This window comes from Anser anser (assembly GCF_964211835.1).
Source record: "Anser anser genome assembly, chromosome: 3".
Taxonomy (NCBI): Eukaryota; Metazoa; Chordata; class Aves; order Anseriformes; family Anatidae; genus Anser; species Anser anser.
The window spans coordinates 28,745,201-28,761,890 of NC_139722.1; the positions used below are offsets into that span (position 1 = coordinate 28,745,201).

At 37.4% G+C, this 16,690-nt stretch overlaps 1 protein-coding gene across 1 annotated transcript in view; it reads right to left on the minus strand.

Annotated features, from left to right (window-relative positions):
- The window catches only part of EYS (eyes shut homolog), an 855,622-nt gene that overhangs the window by 438,050 nt on the left and 400,882 nt on the right, over positions 1-16,690 (minus strand). The window contains exon 28 of the mRNA XM_083831800.1: positions 11,788-11,987. Within this exon, the coding sequence (XP_083687926.1) occupies positions 11,788-11,987 (200 nt within the window). The remainder of the gene's footprint in view (positions 1-11,787; positions 11,988-16,690) is intronic.

Sequence of the window (16,690 nt, forward strand, 5' to 3'; positions counted from 1 at the left end):
CCTTCTTATATGGACAAGTTTAAATACTACTACTTCTGTATTTGTTTTAAAATAAGAAATAATAGTTTCTCTTGATTTTTTACACTTCTAGAGACTATTCTGCATTGTAAAAATTGACATATTAATTTATTAAATCATGAAGACCCTCAGGAATTCTTTTAAACTGTATCTTCTCATCTGAGGTAACAGTTTTCATAGACTCTTTTTTTAACTTATGGACTGGTCCTCGAGATACAAGGTAATAACATTTCTTACATTCATAAAATGCAAGTAGGTTGGCATCCTACAAAAGAGTAAATAAAGATTTTTAAACAATAACATGCTGAAGAAATTATCAAATAACTTCTCAATATAAACAAATATATTTTTAAGTTATAATTTTTATGATAGATCTACTGCTGTTTTTGTTAACAATTACTACTATAGTACAAAATAATCATTAACATGATGTGTTCCATTTGTGTATATGCACTCAGAGTATGTATCTTAAAAAGAAAAAGAAAAAAGAATGCTACAAATATAGATTTTTGAAGACAGTGGCAGCAAAGAGTATCAAAGGTGATGTTTTGTGTTTGAACTACTTGTGCAATATGCTTTGGTATTCTATACGGAATTCTGAATAAGCAGCACCTTACACATTAAAGCATTGTGACACTTTAAATCTTGTTGCAGGTGTTGGATTTTATTTGGGCGTGCATGTTTTGGGTAATGTTGAATTAAATATTCTCTGTGTGTGGCTAGAAAGAACTGAAATATTATGTTACAGGCATATTCCCAACTGTTCAGCCACTGCATCTTCTGTAAGGGGGGAGGTGCATGTGATTCCCAGTAGCTCTTCTTGTTTGCCTTGTAATGGCTTCTGTTTCACAAAGTCAGAAAACACCTTGATAAAAATGTATACGTAGGGAAGGGATATCCTGTATCTTTCAGGCAATGCATTTTTAGAATGTTTGCCTAAAAAAAAAAGGCAAAACCACCAACAAAAATATATATATATAAACATTGGCAATATCCAATCAGATATAAGCTTTAAAATGGTTTTATTCCAAGACTGGACAGATGGGTGATTTGTACTGGATTTGTATTTTGGTTTTGGGTTGTACTTCTCATATTAGTTTTGTGTGCCTCATGTCCAAACACCATTGTCTGCACTACTGTAGACAATGCTAATCCTCTAGGATATTACACTTTACCAATGAATCTTAAAACTTTAAGTGGTAGGGAGACTGGGCAAGTTTACCTAGATGAAGTACTACCATTTTAAATATCACTAGTAAAATGCAACAAGACAAAACACGTATCTGTTCCAAATAAGAACCCTATAAGACAGTAGCCATACTTCTGATATGTTTCTTAATGCCTTGCCTTTCTTCATGTTCCACTTTTACAGCCTCTTAGCATTTCCAAGTTTTCCTATTTCTGTTTTCCAATTTAATTGGCAAAATTACTCTGTAGATGCTTCAAATAGTTTGATATAATGCTTGAATATCAATATAAATGTCCACTTGAGTGACAGAATGCTGATTTCTCTGCATTTTAGAGCTCTAGGGGACACAGGTATAGCAGCTATTCCATCAGACACATTGCACACGTTAAAGATCCCTAGACACATTATCTGTTTGTTTTAAATACTCATTCTATATCCTGTGATTTTGACCTTCTGGTAAAATTGCTAGCATAACAGAAACATTTCTAAAATGGACGTGTTGCTTCTTAACAGCTATAAAATATTCCCTTAACTATCTTGCAATATCATAAAAAAGCAACATATCAATTTGCTTCAATCTGAATAAGCAAGGCATATATTCATCAAAACTGATTAGAAAGTAGGCAAGTTAGGCATGCCAAATCTTCTTTTCAACAAGATTTCTAAAAACTATTCCTAAAATCATTCAGAACTATAATTCACTTGGTGAATTATTTTTAAATTACTTACAGATTTTAATTATGATTACAGTTTTGCTTCTAGTTGAAAGTGTAGAGATATGTTAAGAGTACCAGATAGCATATGCAGTTTATAAAATTCTCAGCTAACTTTGTATTAGCATGTAACAAATACAGACTATGGTGTACTTGTTCTCTTTATATATAAACTTGTAGCGTGCATATAAGGAATATGACTACATATACAGAAAAGTAAGAAAAATACAGGTCATTATATGTATTTTTATTGTACCACTTATTTTTGATATTATTGCATTGGTAAGTATTACGCATGCGCTTGTCATTATAAAATGGAGTAAATGGTTAGAAACTGTCATTAACAAAATCACCTATTGTCACTGGTCTCACAGTAAGGACAGGATTTTGATTATAAAAAGAAGTGCAATGTAATCATGCACATATATGATTATTTATGGGTTAAATAATTAAACATGGAAGTAGTATATGAACTTGCTAGTATGCCAACTTTATCTAACCACTCTACGTAGAAACTGCCATCAGCCACCTTAAGCATAAACGGAAACACCTGTTTCCTCTCCTCCCTGCATCAATAAAATGCCAGGCATTATTGCAGCAGGAACAGAAAGAAAACAACAGTACGCCACTGTGTGAATCACAGATTGGCCCATACCTTGGATACTGTAATTTTGTCTCCTTATTTCAATAAAGGTAAAACAGAAATTGAAAAGGCTTGGAAAAGAGCAACAAGGATGACCAGAAGCTGGGAAGTTGGGATGGCTTCCACAGGAGGAAGGACTGGGAAAGCCAGGAATCATTTGCCTGGACAGCAGGGGGCATGCAGAAATATGGGAACGGCCCACAAAAGCACGGAGAAGATGGCTTGGAATCAGCTCATCATTCTCCTTTTTCACATTCATATGAGGGGGCATGAAATAAAGCTATCAGGAGCAATGCTTAAAAAAGGAAAGTGGTTCCTCATACAGCAGGCTAGACCTGTGGGACTGCCTGCTGAATGGTATTATCATATTGTCTCTCTTGTTGCAAGGGATCTCTGGACACTGCCTAGCTGAAGACCCCTGCTCAGAAGAGGAGTTTATATAGGTTCAAGGGAAGACTGGGCAAGTATTTAGAGACTCACTATACTCTACTAAGCAAACCACAACATGCTCAGGAACCCCCCTATCTATTTAAAGAGGTTCTGATGTTCCACTCAGTCGGAGTCACTCCTTCTGTATCACAAAATGAATTTCTTCCTACCTTTATCTCAGCGCTCCGAGAAACTTACATAGCTCTGTGTAATGCGTACACTGCGGCTTTGGTCAGACCATGTAAACTGTCTATCATCTGCTGAATGAAAAGAAGCCTTTCAGTTAACAATCTGGCAACAGGAGCATGCCTTTTCTGTTACACAGCACATAAGATCCGAGTGGCTCTCAAAATGAATACTTTATCATTAAGTCACTCTTTGGGTTGATGAGGGCACGCAGCTGTGCAAATGCTTCACAAGTTCAGGATTTTGAAGTACGGGAGAAGCTTTTTACTACTGCCTGGAGGTACAGTTGACACACAGAGTTCCAAAGAATAGCTTTTTCTCCTTTGGGATGATGGACTGAATGTATACTATTGATAAAGAAAATTTCTGTTTAAAAAAGGAACAGTAGGTGGCATTGTGTCTTGCCATCTAGTTCACTAGGAAGCCGTAAGGGAAACAATAATTTAATACATATTCCTAGCAGCCAAAGTTGGAAGTGTTCACAGTGCTTTCTATCACTGACAGGCCCAGTTTCAAAATTTCAATCTTACTTTTTCAAGGTGGACTCCAGCAGTACAGCAATATATGCGTTTGTCAGCTTCATACTGGACTATCACAATTTGCCAAGGACAATTTCATACAGAGAAATGCAAAGCCCCATTAATGTAAAGTGTGGCTGCAACCATGTGAAGATGTATTTCTTCAAGACTGAGCTTTATTTTGACTTGCAATCTGCAACATCTTTCCATTTAAATAGATGGCTTTCACTTATCAAACAACTTTGATTTTTCAAAACCACAGGGACCAACTCCTTTTGCATACAATGAAAGATTAAATAACAGAGGTTTTTAGGATACAGACGCCTTGATACACGTTGCCCTGCCAAGACTGTGCACCCCCAAACTCCCACAATTATGTGCTACAATCTATTGTTTAACTCATATATGCTCTAAGACAAGGCATTCTGTTTTACCATTTCTTATCTTATATGCCCTGTGCATGACAAAGCTAGAGCATGACAAGTTGTTCAGACTCGTTTTCTGCTCGCACAGTATCCCCACTCTTCAATTGTTTTTGTCTCTCTTCTGGATCCCTGCAGAGGCCCCAGTTACTTATGAGGCCTGGTTCTCCGGTGGGACATCTTGATCACACAGATCGAGCAAATTAAAACACAAGGGAACTGGAAGCAAGTTATTCTCAAATCTGAGCTCTGCTTCCTTATCAGCTGAATGCAAGAATATTAGTGTATTGATTTCTGTTTATTTTTACCAGCTTTTCCTAAGCAACAGAGTAAGAAGATTGTAGGACAGCTTTGGTTTTTAATTCCATGTTCTGCATGTTCAACTTTAAATAAAGAAAATGTATACAAAAATGTAATGTAACATTCATACAATTTGATTTGACTGATAGAAATAAAAGGGAGGAGTGGTAAAAAGGAGAAAATGAAAGACTTTTCTGTACTATGACTGCTTTTGACAATGTTATTTGCTCCTTTAACTTTGTATTTAAGTAATATTGTATAATAATCTTTTACAAATGGTAGCAAATGCTTGATTAAATATATGTTAAAGATCCTTGCACCTTTCTCACATACGTGTGGACTATAAAGAGCAGTATCTAGCTTTTCACTACTCATCGTTGAATTCATTACAATCACTTCATGGTCACAATTAAATCATAGGATCATAGAATATCCTGAGTTGGAAGGGACCCACAAGGATCATCCAGTCCAACTCCCGGGTCCCCAAGGGACCACCCAAAAATGAGACCATGTGTCCAAGAGCATTGTCCAAACGCTTCTTGAACCCTGACAGGCTCGGTGCCATGACCACTTCCCTGGGGAGCCTGTCCCAGTGCCCGACCACCCCCTGGGTGCAGAACCATTTCCTAACATCCAGCCTGAACTACCCCTGTCCCAGCTCCATGCTATTAAAAAAAAAAAAAAAAAAAAAAAAAAAAGAGTGGTTGATTTCAAAATAAACATTTAAAAATAATTGCACTTCATTTAGAGGAAATGTAGAACAATCTATTCCTATTTTAGAATTCTTCCGAACTAAAATCTCATGAGCTCTAAGAAAAACCTTGACATCGTGTTGATCAGGTATTCTGTTGATCACATATTTACTCATAGAATACCCTTGGAATACAAAACTCAAATTCACAGAAACTGCCTTATAAGTATAAACTAATCTCTGACAGATGACTCCAAAACAGTTTCTGTTTTAAACCAAATTATATATCAAATGTAATCAAGAAAGTAGATTTAAAAAGCACTGATCTCCCTTTATGAACCAAAGGATACGATCACACTTACGTCTAACCCTCCACATTTCTAAGACCAAAAAAGTTACATTATGGCACTAAATATTCTGAAAAAAAAACAACAATTTGGAGCTGATGATGAAAGACATGACATAAAAAATTACCTGTTTTGGCTAGTAAAAACATTACAAAAAAACAAATGTGCTAAAACTTGCTGGAAAAGTAATATGAAGCAACAATATTCAACAATTTAATCCAAGACAAGAACTGTCATAATGTTGTTGGCATTATTTTCATGTGATCAGGCTGAAAGCACTGCACAGATAACCTTTCTGAAAATAGTATGACTTCTGAACCTAGTCAGCAGGAAGGACCTGAAAAGCACATTTGAGAAAGGCTCTATGCATGCATGGTTGGAGAGGGAGATTTTTTTTCCACTTTTTAAATCCCAAACCAAATATATGAAATGGTCTTGGGACCAAAATATGCAGAAGTTGGGAAGAACCAACTATGGATTAAAAATAATGAAAAATAAAATCTGGTTATTTTCTGTAGAAAGTCCTCAAAATTCCTATTACTCAATATATCAACCATATGTAGGTTGTGTTGGATTGTCTACTGAAAGCCCCTCTGGGCTCCATAATAGCTTTATTATTAATTTGCTAATTTATATGGTGTTCATTGTTGTGGCAGCCAGTTGCTTTAATTAAATACGCAATACAAAGCAAGGTAGGTGGGCATTTCAGATGGTGATCTGTTTCCTGAAGCCCTGATTTAGTGGCAGTCTGCCCAGGATAGAACTGAATTACAACTCCCAGCACCTCTCTCATTTCCAATGAGTTGTTTTAAACAACTATTTTAAGTTGATATTTCAGATAAAACACAATTCAAGGACTATCCCAAAGGGTATTTTTCATATTAATTTCAGGAAGCAGCCTGTATGGTTGCTCATGTAATTGATTCCCCCATAAGTCAAGGAGAGTTGGACCATTCACAATACCACTGGGTAAAGCATCACATACATCATAGCTGAAGCTGGCAGCGCTGCCCATAGTTAAGGCAGCCTGACACTTAGCCATTACTGGACACTTTTTATTACTTGCTATTTCCAGTTTTACCAACCACAGCAGTACAAACATCTGAAAGGAGATCCTCAAAATAAGGAGACTCTAAAAGACACTGGGTTTTTGTCTTTCCTCCTGTCCACTCCACAGAACTGTGTGACGATTGGCAATACTAAGACTACCCATTTGTTCGGAAGTTTGTGGCATTCCACTTGAGTAAGAGCTGTTTTTCCCTTATTTTTCAATTACTCTCCCTTTCCATTCTCCATGTAAGTACTATTCTCCAGTTTGCACATGAGTTGTACTCAGATTTCTTAAACCAGGTGGAAGGAATGGTAGAAAAGGAGGAATGCTCACATCACAGTATAAGCCTGCCTTAATGTGTTTTATTTTTTTTCCCTCAATGTTTAGTATTACTTGTAGGCCTCTGGCTGCCTGGTTCTGTGAACTGTAGGACCATGACCCGTGGAGCAGCAAATTTCCTCATGTTGCCATCAAAACTGTAAGGTATCAGTTTTATCAGCTGCATGTTTATACGTTCATCAGGCTCGGTGGAATTCATGCCACAGTACTGAGAAAGTCAGCGAGCGCTATTGCAGACCTCTCTCAATTACCTACCACAGGTCTTGGGAGTCTGGGGATGTCCCCGCTGACTGGAAACTAGCCACAGTTACCTCAGTGTACAAGAAGCGCACAAGAGGAGACCCTGGAAATTAAAGACCTATTAGTTTAACTTTAGTACTCCAAAATTATGGAGATGATTATCCTGGGCATCATTGAAAGGCACTTAAAGAACAACATAATCATCAGACCCAGCCAACGCAGGCTCACAAATGGAAAGCCCTGCTTCATTAATTTGATATCCTTTTAGGATAAGATCACCTGGTTAGAGGATGGAGCAAAGGTGGTGGATGTAGTTTTTCTGGATTTTAGCAAGGCATTTGTCTCTCACAGTATCCTTCGGACAAATTGTACAGCTGTGAGATGAACAGGTACACAGTACACTGGGTGAAGAACTGCCTGAACAGTAGGGCTCAAGAGGTTGTAGTAAGTGGGGCCACATCTAGCTTACGGCCAGTCACTACCGGTGTTCCCCAAGGCTCAATCCTGGGGCCAGTGCTGTTCAATATTTTTATCAACCATCTGGATACTGGAGTTGAATGCATTCTTAGTAAACTTGCTGATGACACTGGACTGAGAGCTGCTGTTGACACTGCTGACTCTTGAGGGATGAGAGGCCTGGCAAAGATATCTAGGTATATGGGAACACTGGGCCATCAGCAACAGCATGGAAATTTTTCCCCTTCTTCAATCTTCTCTCCCAGAGGCCCACCCAGCATCACTCCCTGGCTCGGCTCTGGCCAGCAGCGGGTCCCTTTTGGAGCTGGCTCTGATTTGACATGGGGCAGGTGCTGGGCTCTGCTCACAGAGGCCTCCCCTGCAGCCCTGCTACCAAAACCTTGCCGCATAAGCCCAATACACTACTGAAAGAGGCATGCAGAAAGAAAAAGGATAAACAGATGGTTGAAACAGTTGAGTGTTACCCTGATAAAATGACACTTTAAAAAGCCATACTTGTAAAACTTTTCTTGTATGATAACAAAACTTGTTCTCCTCTCATATTCTGGAAAATGATGTCAGCAATCAATGCAAATATTTGGTTAAATTACAGAAACCATTAAGTCCTGGCAGTCCATGGGCCATTTGGCTTGTTAATTATGTTGAACACTAATGAAACTTCATAGCTTCTAATACAAGGACACAAAGGAAACCAGGTGGAAACTGAGCCACAGACTGTAAGGAATAAATTTGTTTCTCCATCTGAAAACATGAATGACCATACACTATTGGTTTTATCATCTGTGTATCCACTCTCGTGATGTTAAGAAAGGGATATCCACTCAAAGGTAAAGCTTTTACACCATGCTAATCACAGATATTCTACAAAAGAGAAACAGAGATTAAAGCTGCACATACTAATATATTTGTTCAACATAATTCTCAGTATATTTTTCAGTGTATTCTATCTAAAATTCTATTACAACTTCGAAGTTTTGACAAATTGTGTTAACAGAGAACAAATTTAGTGTTTTCCCTCAAAATTAATAGTATTCATCTTACAGTTTTAATTTAGAATTTGATAATTAAGGCAGGATACAATTAAAGTTAATGAACCTTAAATGTAATGTCTACAAATATGTATCCAGTCACAGTTAGGTGTCTAAACTTTGATTATAGGCAATGGAGACCTAATGAGCAATAGTCAAGGGAGCCCAGGAAGCAACTCATCTCAATCTAAATTGGCTATTCAGTTGAATTCATCTGTAGGCTACTGTAAATATATTGATTAGTATTCTATCGATTTTAATATGAATATAGTCATCCAAAGTGTTAGTGTTAGAGAGTAGAAGAAAACAATACTTAGGTGGAAACCTTACGTGGAAAATATTGAACTATAAGATGATCATTACCACTCAGGTCTGTGACCTTGAAACTATGGTAGATAGTTCCACTACAGTATCAGCTCAGCGCATGGTATAAGTAAAAGCAGTAAGATGTTAGGAATTAAAAACAGAGGAATAGAGAAGGAGAAAAAGCATCATTATGCCACTGTATAAATAAGGTTTACCCACAGCTTGAATACAATGGGAAATATAAAGTCCTGTACCTGGTCAGAATAACCCTATGCACCAATACAGGCTAGCTGCCTGCCCAGCTCCATGGATTGACTCCGTTGTTCAAGAACTGAGCTGAACAATGCTTGTGTGTAAAACTAAGCATTACTTCTGGAGGAAGTGCTCACCAAGCCACTTTCAATAATTTACCTGCAGTCCTGGCTAACTGAGGAGGTCCCACTTGACTGGAGGTCAGTGATTGTGACTCCAATCTACAAGAAGGGCAGGAAGGAGGATCCAGGGAATTATAGTCTGACCTCGGTATCAGGGAAGGTTATGGAGCAGATCAGCTTGAGTGCCATCCCACGGCTCATAAGGGACAGTCAAGTGATCAAATGCAGACACAGTGGGTTTATAAAAGGCAGGTCCTGCTTAACTAACCTGATCTCCTTCAATGACAATATGACCCACTTAGTAAATGAGGGAAAGGCTGTGAGTGTTTTTTTACTTGGATTTTAGTAAAGTGCTTGAGGTTTAGTAAATCTGTTTCCCACAGCATTCTCCTGTAGAAGCTGGCTGCTGATGGCTTGGACAGGTGTACAGTTCCGTGAGGGAAGAACAGTCTGGATGGCCGGGTTCAAGGAGTCACAGTGAATGGAGTTCAGTCCTGTTGGCAGCCGGTCACCAGTGGTGTTCCCCAGGGCTTGGTACTGGGACCACTTTAGTTTAACAGTTTTGTCTGTGATCTGGATGAGGGGATTGAGTTGCACCCTCAGTAAGTTTGCAAATAGTACCAAGTTAGGCAGGGCTCTAGATCTGCTTGAGTGTAGGAAGGCTTTGCAGAGGGATCTGGAGAGGCTGGATCGATGGGCTGAGTCCAGTCGCAGGACACCCGGCAAGGCTAAGTGCCAGGTCCTGCACTTGGGTCGTAACAACCCCATGCAGCGTTACAGGCTTGGGGAAGAGTGGCTGGGAAGCCCATCAGGCAAGGGCCTGGGGGTGCTGGTTGGCAGCTGGCTGAGCATGAGCCATCAGTGTGCCCAGGTAGGCAAGAAGGCCAGCGGCATCCTGGCCTGTATCAGAAATGATGTGGCCAGCAGGACTGGGGAAGGGATTGTCCCCTTGTACACGGCACTGGATAGACTGAACCTCGAATATCATGTCCAGTTTTGGGTCCCTCACTACAAGAAGGATCTGGAGTTAGCTAACTCCACACTCAAGGTTTAGCGTGTGCAGAAAACAGCAACAAAGCTGGTGAAGGGACTAGAAAACAAGAATAATGAGGAGAGGCTCACTGCTGCTCACAACGCAGTAAAGACTGGAAATGCTGAGTTAGGCTGGTCAAAAAATAGTGGTCAAGAACTACTGCAGTGTGCAGTAAGGAAATAGAACAATTTGACATTTATTAAACACTAATATAACATGTCCAAGTACCTTATAAAAGAGAGAAACTAAATGAAAGAACATATTTCAGACAGTGTTATGACAAAATAAAAATGAGAAACGTTACTCTCCAGTAATGTTGGTTTTCACATGGCAAGATATTCAGTCCCCTATTTCATGCAGAAAGACTGCTTCATATCCTTTGAGATATTTTAACATATTTCCACTAGCTTCACGTATTTTCTAAGAGACTTGAAAATTACAGGGTTAGTTGGAAATGACATTTCAACCTTAGCTTCATTTTAGTACCATGGTGACTCTGATGAAGGTACGTCACATATTTAAACATTTCTTATAGTTTCATCTCTGACTGTACATTATAAAGCTATCAAATTGTTACATCCAGCTAATAATCATTATTCTTGCCTCATCATCTACAGTTATTTTTTAAATAAAACTATCATCCTTAAGCTTCACTTCTGGACATAAAACAAAATCCAGATATCGAGCACATGATTGTATATGGAAGATATTGTCATATAAGTTTATAAAGTGTTTTCTTAGTATTTGATATTTCTAGAAGTATAGCAATGGATCAGGAACCTAGATAACAATTCTGAGCTGATGCATTTATTATATGTAGTAAAGAATAATGTATACAGTCTATGAAGTAGTTTAATTTTAAGGGAGTTTTGCTATAGTAAAGTGCTTAAGCTATGAGAGTGTATGTATTTAGCCAGGGAATGATGATGCTGGATCACAGCACATTTCTTTGGACACATGACTGCACAGATAATACACAAACTGTTATGTAAATTTGCAAATTAATAGCTCTGAGTACAAAACACAGGAGCATATATGTATCTTTAAACACTGATTTTCAATTTTTAGGCTCTGTTTATGCTTTAAGTTTCCACATATAATTCTGAAAAGTACTAGAAGATAATAATGCAGAAGATAACTAGAAGATAAAAATAAAGAGCCTGATGTTAAACAATGAATGGCTTAAAATAATATTTTTGAGCACCAGACTAAGCAGTTGCATTAATTTTCTAAATTCTTAAGAGCTTCAATATTAAAAAGTGATGTTTTTCTGAGTTACAAAAAGTCTGAAATGATATGTGGCCACATCATCAAACTGCAATAATTAACTCTGATTATTTTATAACATTTTCAGTCTGCTAAGTCCCTTAAGTGGTGTCAAATCCAATTGTGTTCTTATAGTGCACAGAGCAACACTGCCCTGAAATCTTAGCAAATCGATGGTTATTAACTACAGCAGTTAAATGGCAGCATTCTTACTAACCTGCAGTGAAAAGTTCTTCCAGGACCATCAGCACATACACCTCCGTTGTAACACAGAACTGATCTCAGCGTAGGTTCACTGCAGACATCAATATCAACTTCACAGAACTTGCCTGTGTATCCACTCAGGCAAATACAAACAAATGCATTAACCAAATCTTGACAAGAACCTCCATTAATGCAGGGAACAGATTCACATTCCTGAGGAGAGAAACAACAATGCAGTGCCAACACAGCTTTAAAGCACGTTATTTATTCATTCATGTCTACGGCAAGTGCAAGAAACTGAGTCTGGAGATTAGGAAAGGAGTAATAGACTTTTTAATGTCTGATATGCAAGAGGCTCAAATTTTGGTCGATTTTTGTTTATATAGAGATGGTTTGATTACTGCTAATACTCTTGAAACTATGCTTGCTCCTCCTGATTAATCTTGGAGAAATGCAAATATATTTTATATAAGAAATCTTACAGATGTAAGTATGTGCTTCCTACTCGCGATTCCTTTTAGAACTTAAAATTTAAAAATATATATTAAAATTTTAAAGAATGCTTTTGAGCTGTATTTCATACAATCATTCCTTCTAAGTTTTTAAGTGCTATCACAGTGAAAAAAGCCACATTAAGACAATTCTGGACAGAATAAATAATTTATACTAACCAATGTATATGAGCCCCATTCTATCAAATATTTATTGATAAATGCTAACTTTTTGATTATCAATTAATGCGTAATATTGCAAACAAGAACATGTAGAAATGTTTGTGTGTTCACATCATAGCTATTCCCTCTGATACAGTTAATGTGGAAGTCATCAAATTCAAACCAAGAAAACTAGCCACAAATTACTGTTTGGGTAAAATTAGACAAGAGTATAGTTTGTGCGATTTCCAGTGCAAATATGTGTTTTTACCCTTGAGCATATAAACCTACTTTTTGCGTATATCCGAAAGAAGTTTTATTTTGCTGCTGCCACCCAAATAGTATAGCTAAACCCAGTATTTTAAAAGGGAATTTATTTTCACAGTACTTAAACTTGAGAAGGTTTGATTTTTTAAGGATATCCAAGGGCACTTAGATTTCCTGCCGTTATTGCAGTTGCTTTGACAGAATGTAAATTCAGATACCCACAGGGAATTGTGAGAAAACAACTTATACCCAGCTGGAGAACTTATAGGGAAATATATAGGATGATTTATTAGTGAGCTTTACGTAAACTAATTGAATTATACATCCCATAGGAAAGTTGGGGATAGTTTTATAGACTGCCAGGACTTCTGAGTCTAGAAGTAGTCTTTTGCAATATTAATTGAATTTGGTGTTGGCAAACATAAATCATCTTTGTTTTGTTTATACAAAGATCACAATTCACAGTTCCAACTTTCCGGCTATTTTTTTCTATTCCATTAACTTATTTTAGTCTTCTTAATTTGTATTTACTTGTACTGCTCTCTACTTCTACTTTTTTATCTTTGCTCATTAGCAGAATATATTAATAATCTATCAATTAATGGACCGATGATTTAACTAATTATAATTGAAAAGATGTAATTCAAACAATAGCAAAATCATCATCAAAAGTTACTAAGTATAATTTCAAAGCTCAAACAAATATTCACAGCCTTGGCTCAGTATGCCATCAGAGTCATATCAAGTTACAAACTTACTGTAAAACCTTTTTGTTTTCTTCTGTGGAATCTATTTTTCTTGTAAAATCTTATAAAACTGCCCACAGTAATTAGTTTTTACAGTAGCACAAAAAGCAAATAGTTTAGTAGATGGGATTACAGTCAAAATCTTCTGGATTTCTGTTTGTTATAATACATTACACACCTTGGCAAGCATATCAACAATTTCACTTCTGACTTCCTTTGGAAGTTTTGGGTTAATGCCATCTGGTCAGGATGACTCATGTATGCCTTGCTTATGTACTCTGCTCAGTAGTTCCTGAGTACTTTCTTCAAATTCAGTTAGATGATACAAGCGTCAGGTATGCTCCCTAGCATCTTCAGTAGTAAGGACTGTTGCAAAGAATTCAATGAGATTCTTCGTGCTATGACCTTATGCTGTTTGAATGCCTACCTTTAACTTTTGCCCCCAAGCAATCTCACCAGTTCCCAACTTGGCTTCCTGGCTTTGATAAATGTAAAGAGCTTTTTACAAGAATATTCTTTAAAAAGGCACATTTCAATTTATTTTTCAGGTTTTTGAATTTTCAACTAACATTTAAATTAATGTCTTATGAACTTCTCTGTTTTCCTAATTTGGACAAGCTTTCTGTTTGTTAAAATACGAGTTAAAACCCCTGTGGCAGCCTTCTTAAGTTTCCCATTAATTCATTCAGGGGTTTTAGACCACTTTGTGTTCTTGAATTGGGAAACACATTTTAGCTGGGCTTTTAACACATTATTTGTTAATAGCCCCTAGGCTGCTTGTAGTTTTCTTGTGGATTTGTTTTTTTCCTCTTAAATCACCTGACAATTACATGCCTCGTTTCTACTGAGTCTCCTTTCCTGAAGCTGAATGTCCCTCTGCCATATTAATTTTGCATGCTCTCTCATACTACATTCATATACCCAACTCTGCTGTAGTCACTAATAGACAGCAGCTCTGTCATTAACATGTCTTGAGTCAGATGCTTGTCTTTTCAGAAGCATACTGAGCATTAGTCTCATTCATATTTTAAAAAATTGTCACTCTTCAACAGTGCTCTTTTATACCTGTCAGCATTTCCTAAGCATCTAGTTTCAAGACTCCCCTATATCAGTTTTTATTTTAATTCACTAACCTGATTCCATAATGATAAAGGTGCAATCCACTCTTGTCCAGGTTCCTCCAATTTCAAAAGGTTTTCCATTTTCAATTGTCTTTCAGTTTCTTCTGTCTACACCATCATATTACTCCTGTACTGGAGCCAAATCTCCATCTGTCTCTTTGGTCTCATGTGGAACTGGCAGCCTTTCAACAATAGCTAGAAGCATGCCTTAGACTTCCTGTTCAGCCTGAATTTAAAGATTCGGTAACACCCCTCCTACACTTTTCTCCATCACTAGTTTTCAACACAGGCCACAGGTCTCAGATCCTTCCCCGAAGTAATGTCTCTAGACATACTGATGATTTACATCCAAGGCTTCTAGCTGCCTATGTATCTACTAATTGAACAGTCCTATTTTTTAACATACTCTAGAACATCCTTGATGCAAGAGCATACTGTGATATAAACTAACACACTTTTCTTATGTAAGAGATCAGGTATCTGCCTGTCAGAGAAGGTCCTAAGGCTTCTGCAGTCTATAGAAGCAGGGGGCTTTTATTACCTTGGAAGAAAAGCAACTCTGCAATATTCTTGTAGGTCTCATCCATTATTCTACTTCTCCATTACTCGTTACTGTTCTAACTTCTATTCTGTATTCCTCTATTACATCTCCATTTAAGACAATCTCTAGTTCAGCCTCTCTGACATTAAGAGAAGAAATCTATTACATTATGTTAGCTTCTTTGAAGAAACTACTTACCTTACTCAACCCCTTTTTACACTAATTAGCAATAGGTAGAAAATACTCAATAGTGTAAAGAAGTCCAACACGTGCACACACTGTAACATCCAGCTTGTGGAGGCTCTCCCTATGTTCACCAACAGTTGTCATAAAGTACATGCTATGCACTTAAAAAGAGATCTCAGGAGGCAATCCTACTTTCTGGCTTACCTATGGTTAGTTGGTTAAGAACCAGTCATTAGCCAGTGGAGTCTGGACTCGCTAATGAAATGTAGATCTCCCTTTCAAAATCAGCTGAACAGCTCTGTAGATTTCACTCAATATTCACATTTTTGTTGACTGTAAGTATACAGACAACTAGCTTTCACAAAGACACCTCAAGTTAGGCAAGCTGAATCCTACTGTTCTTCCCAACTCCAAATCACACGTAATTAATAGCTGTCAGGTCTCATGTCTTCTGTGCAATCTGGCAAGTCCTAGTGAATAATTGCTTATCTGCTTGGACTGTCAGAATATTGCTCTGTGTCTCCACATGAACATCAGCTGTGGTGTCTCTGTATATAACATTAGTTGTTTTTCCTGATTTCCCTCTTGTTTCTATCTTCTATGAAAGTAGAGAAAAAAGATTAGCAAAGCCAGACAAAAGTAATTCTAGGATGTAGTCCTCACTCCCATCCATCTGTTCTAACTGAACAATCTACTTCTTTTCCCAGATAGTCTGATCACAACCTCCTACCAAATGCAAGCAAGAGCACCTACACACTGCATATCCTACTGTGTAAGGACACAAAACACTTTTTCTTACCGTTTTTAACAGTATGAGACAGCATTATGACCATGCATTCGCTAAGCATGGAAGAAACACAATTGCCAATGACTGTCACTACCACAAAGCAGCCAAAATAAATTAGAAAGGATGTGTATCAATAATATTCTAGTATTAGCAATCTATTTACCTCTGTTGGTAGGTTTTTCTCTTTCTTGCATGAATTCTATACAAGAAAAAAACAATGACAACTGTAATAGAAATTGAAGTTCCTACATCCACACTATGCATTTCATATGCAAAGGTTGGAGGTTTTAAGTTATAAAATGTTTAGCTTTTTTATAAGGTATCAGACAACCTGAGAAAGTCTTGCAGTGCATTTCCTTGTAAACTATATTTCAAACATATGTAAAGGATGAAAAAAATCCAAGAGGAAAAATTGAGAAATACCCTGTTATCTCTAAGGAAATATATATAAAAACACAAACATATGGGCTATTTTGATCAGCTTACTTGCTGATCGTACCTGGCTGCCTGATGCCCACTCATCTGCTCTCTCATTCTCCCTCCTAAATGGGACAGGTAGAGAAAATAACATGAAAAATATCACGGGTTGAAGATAATGACAAGGAGGTCACTTAT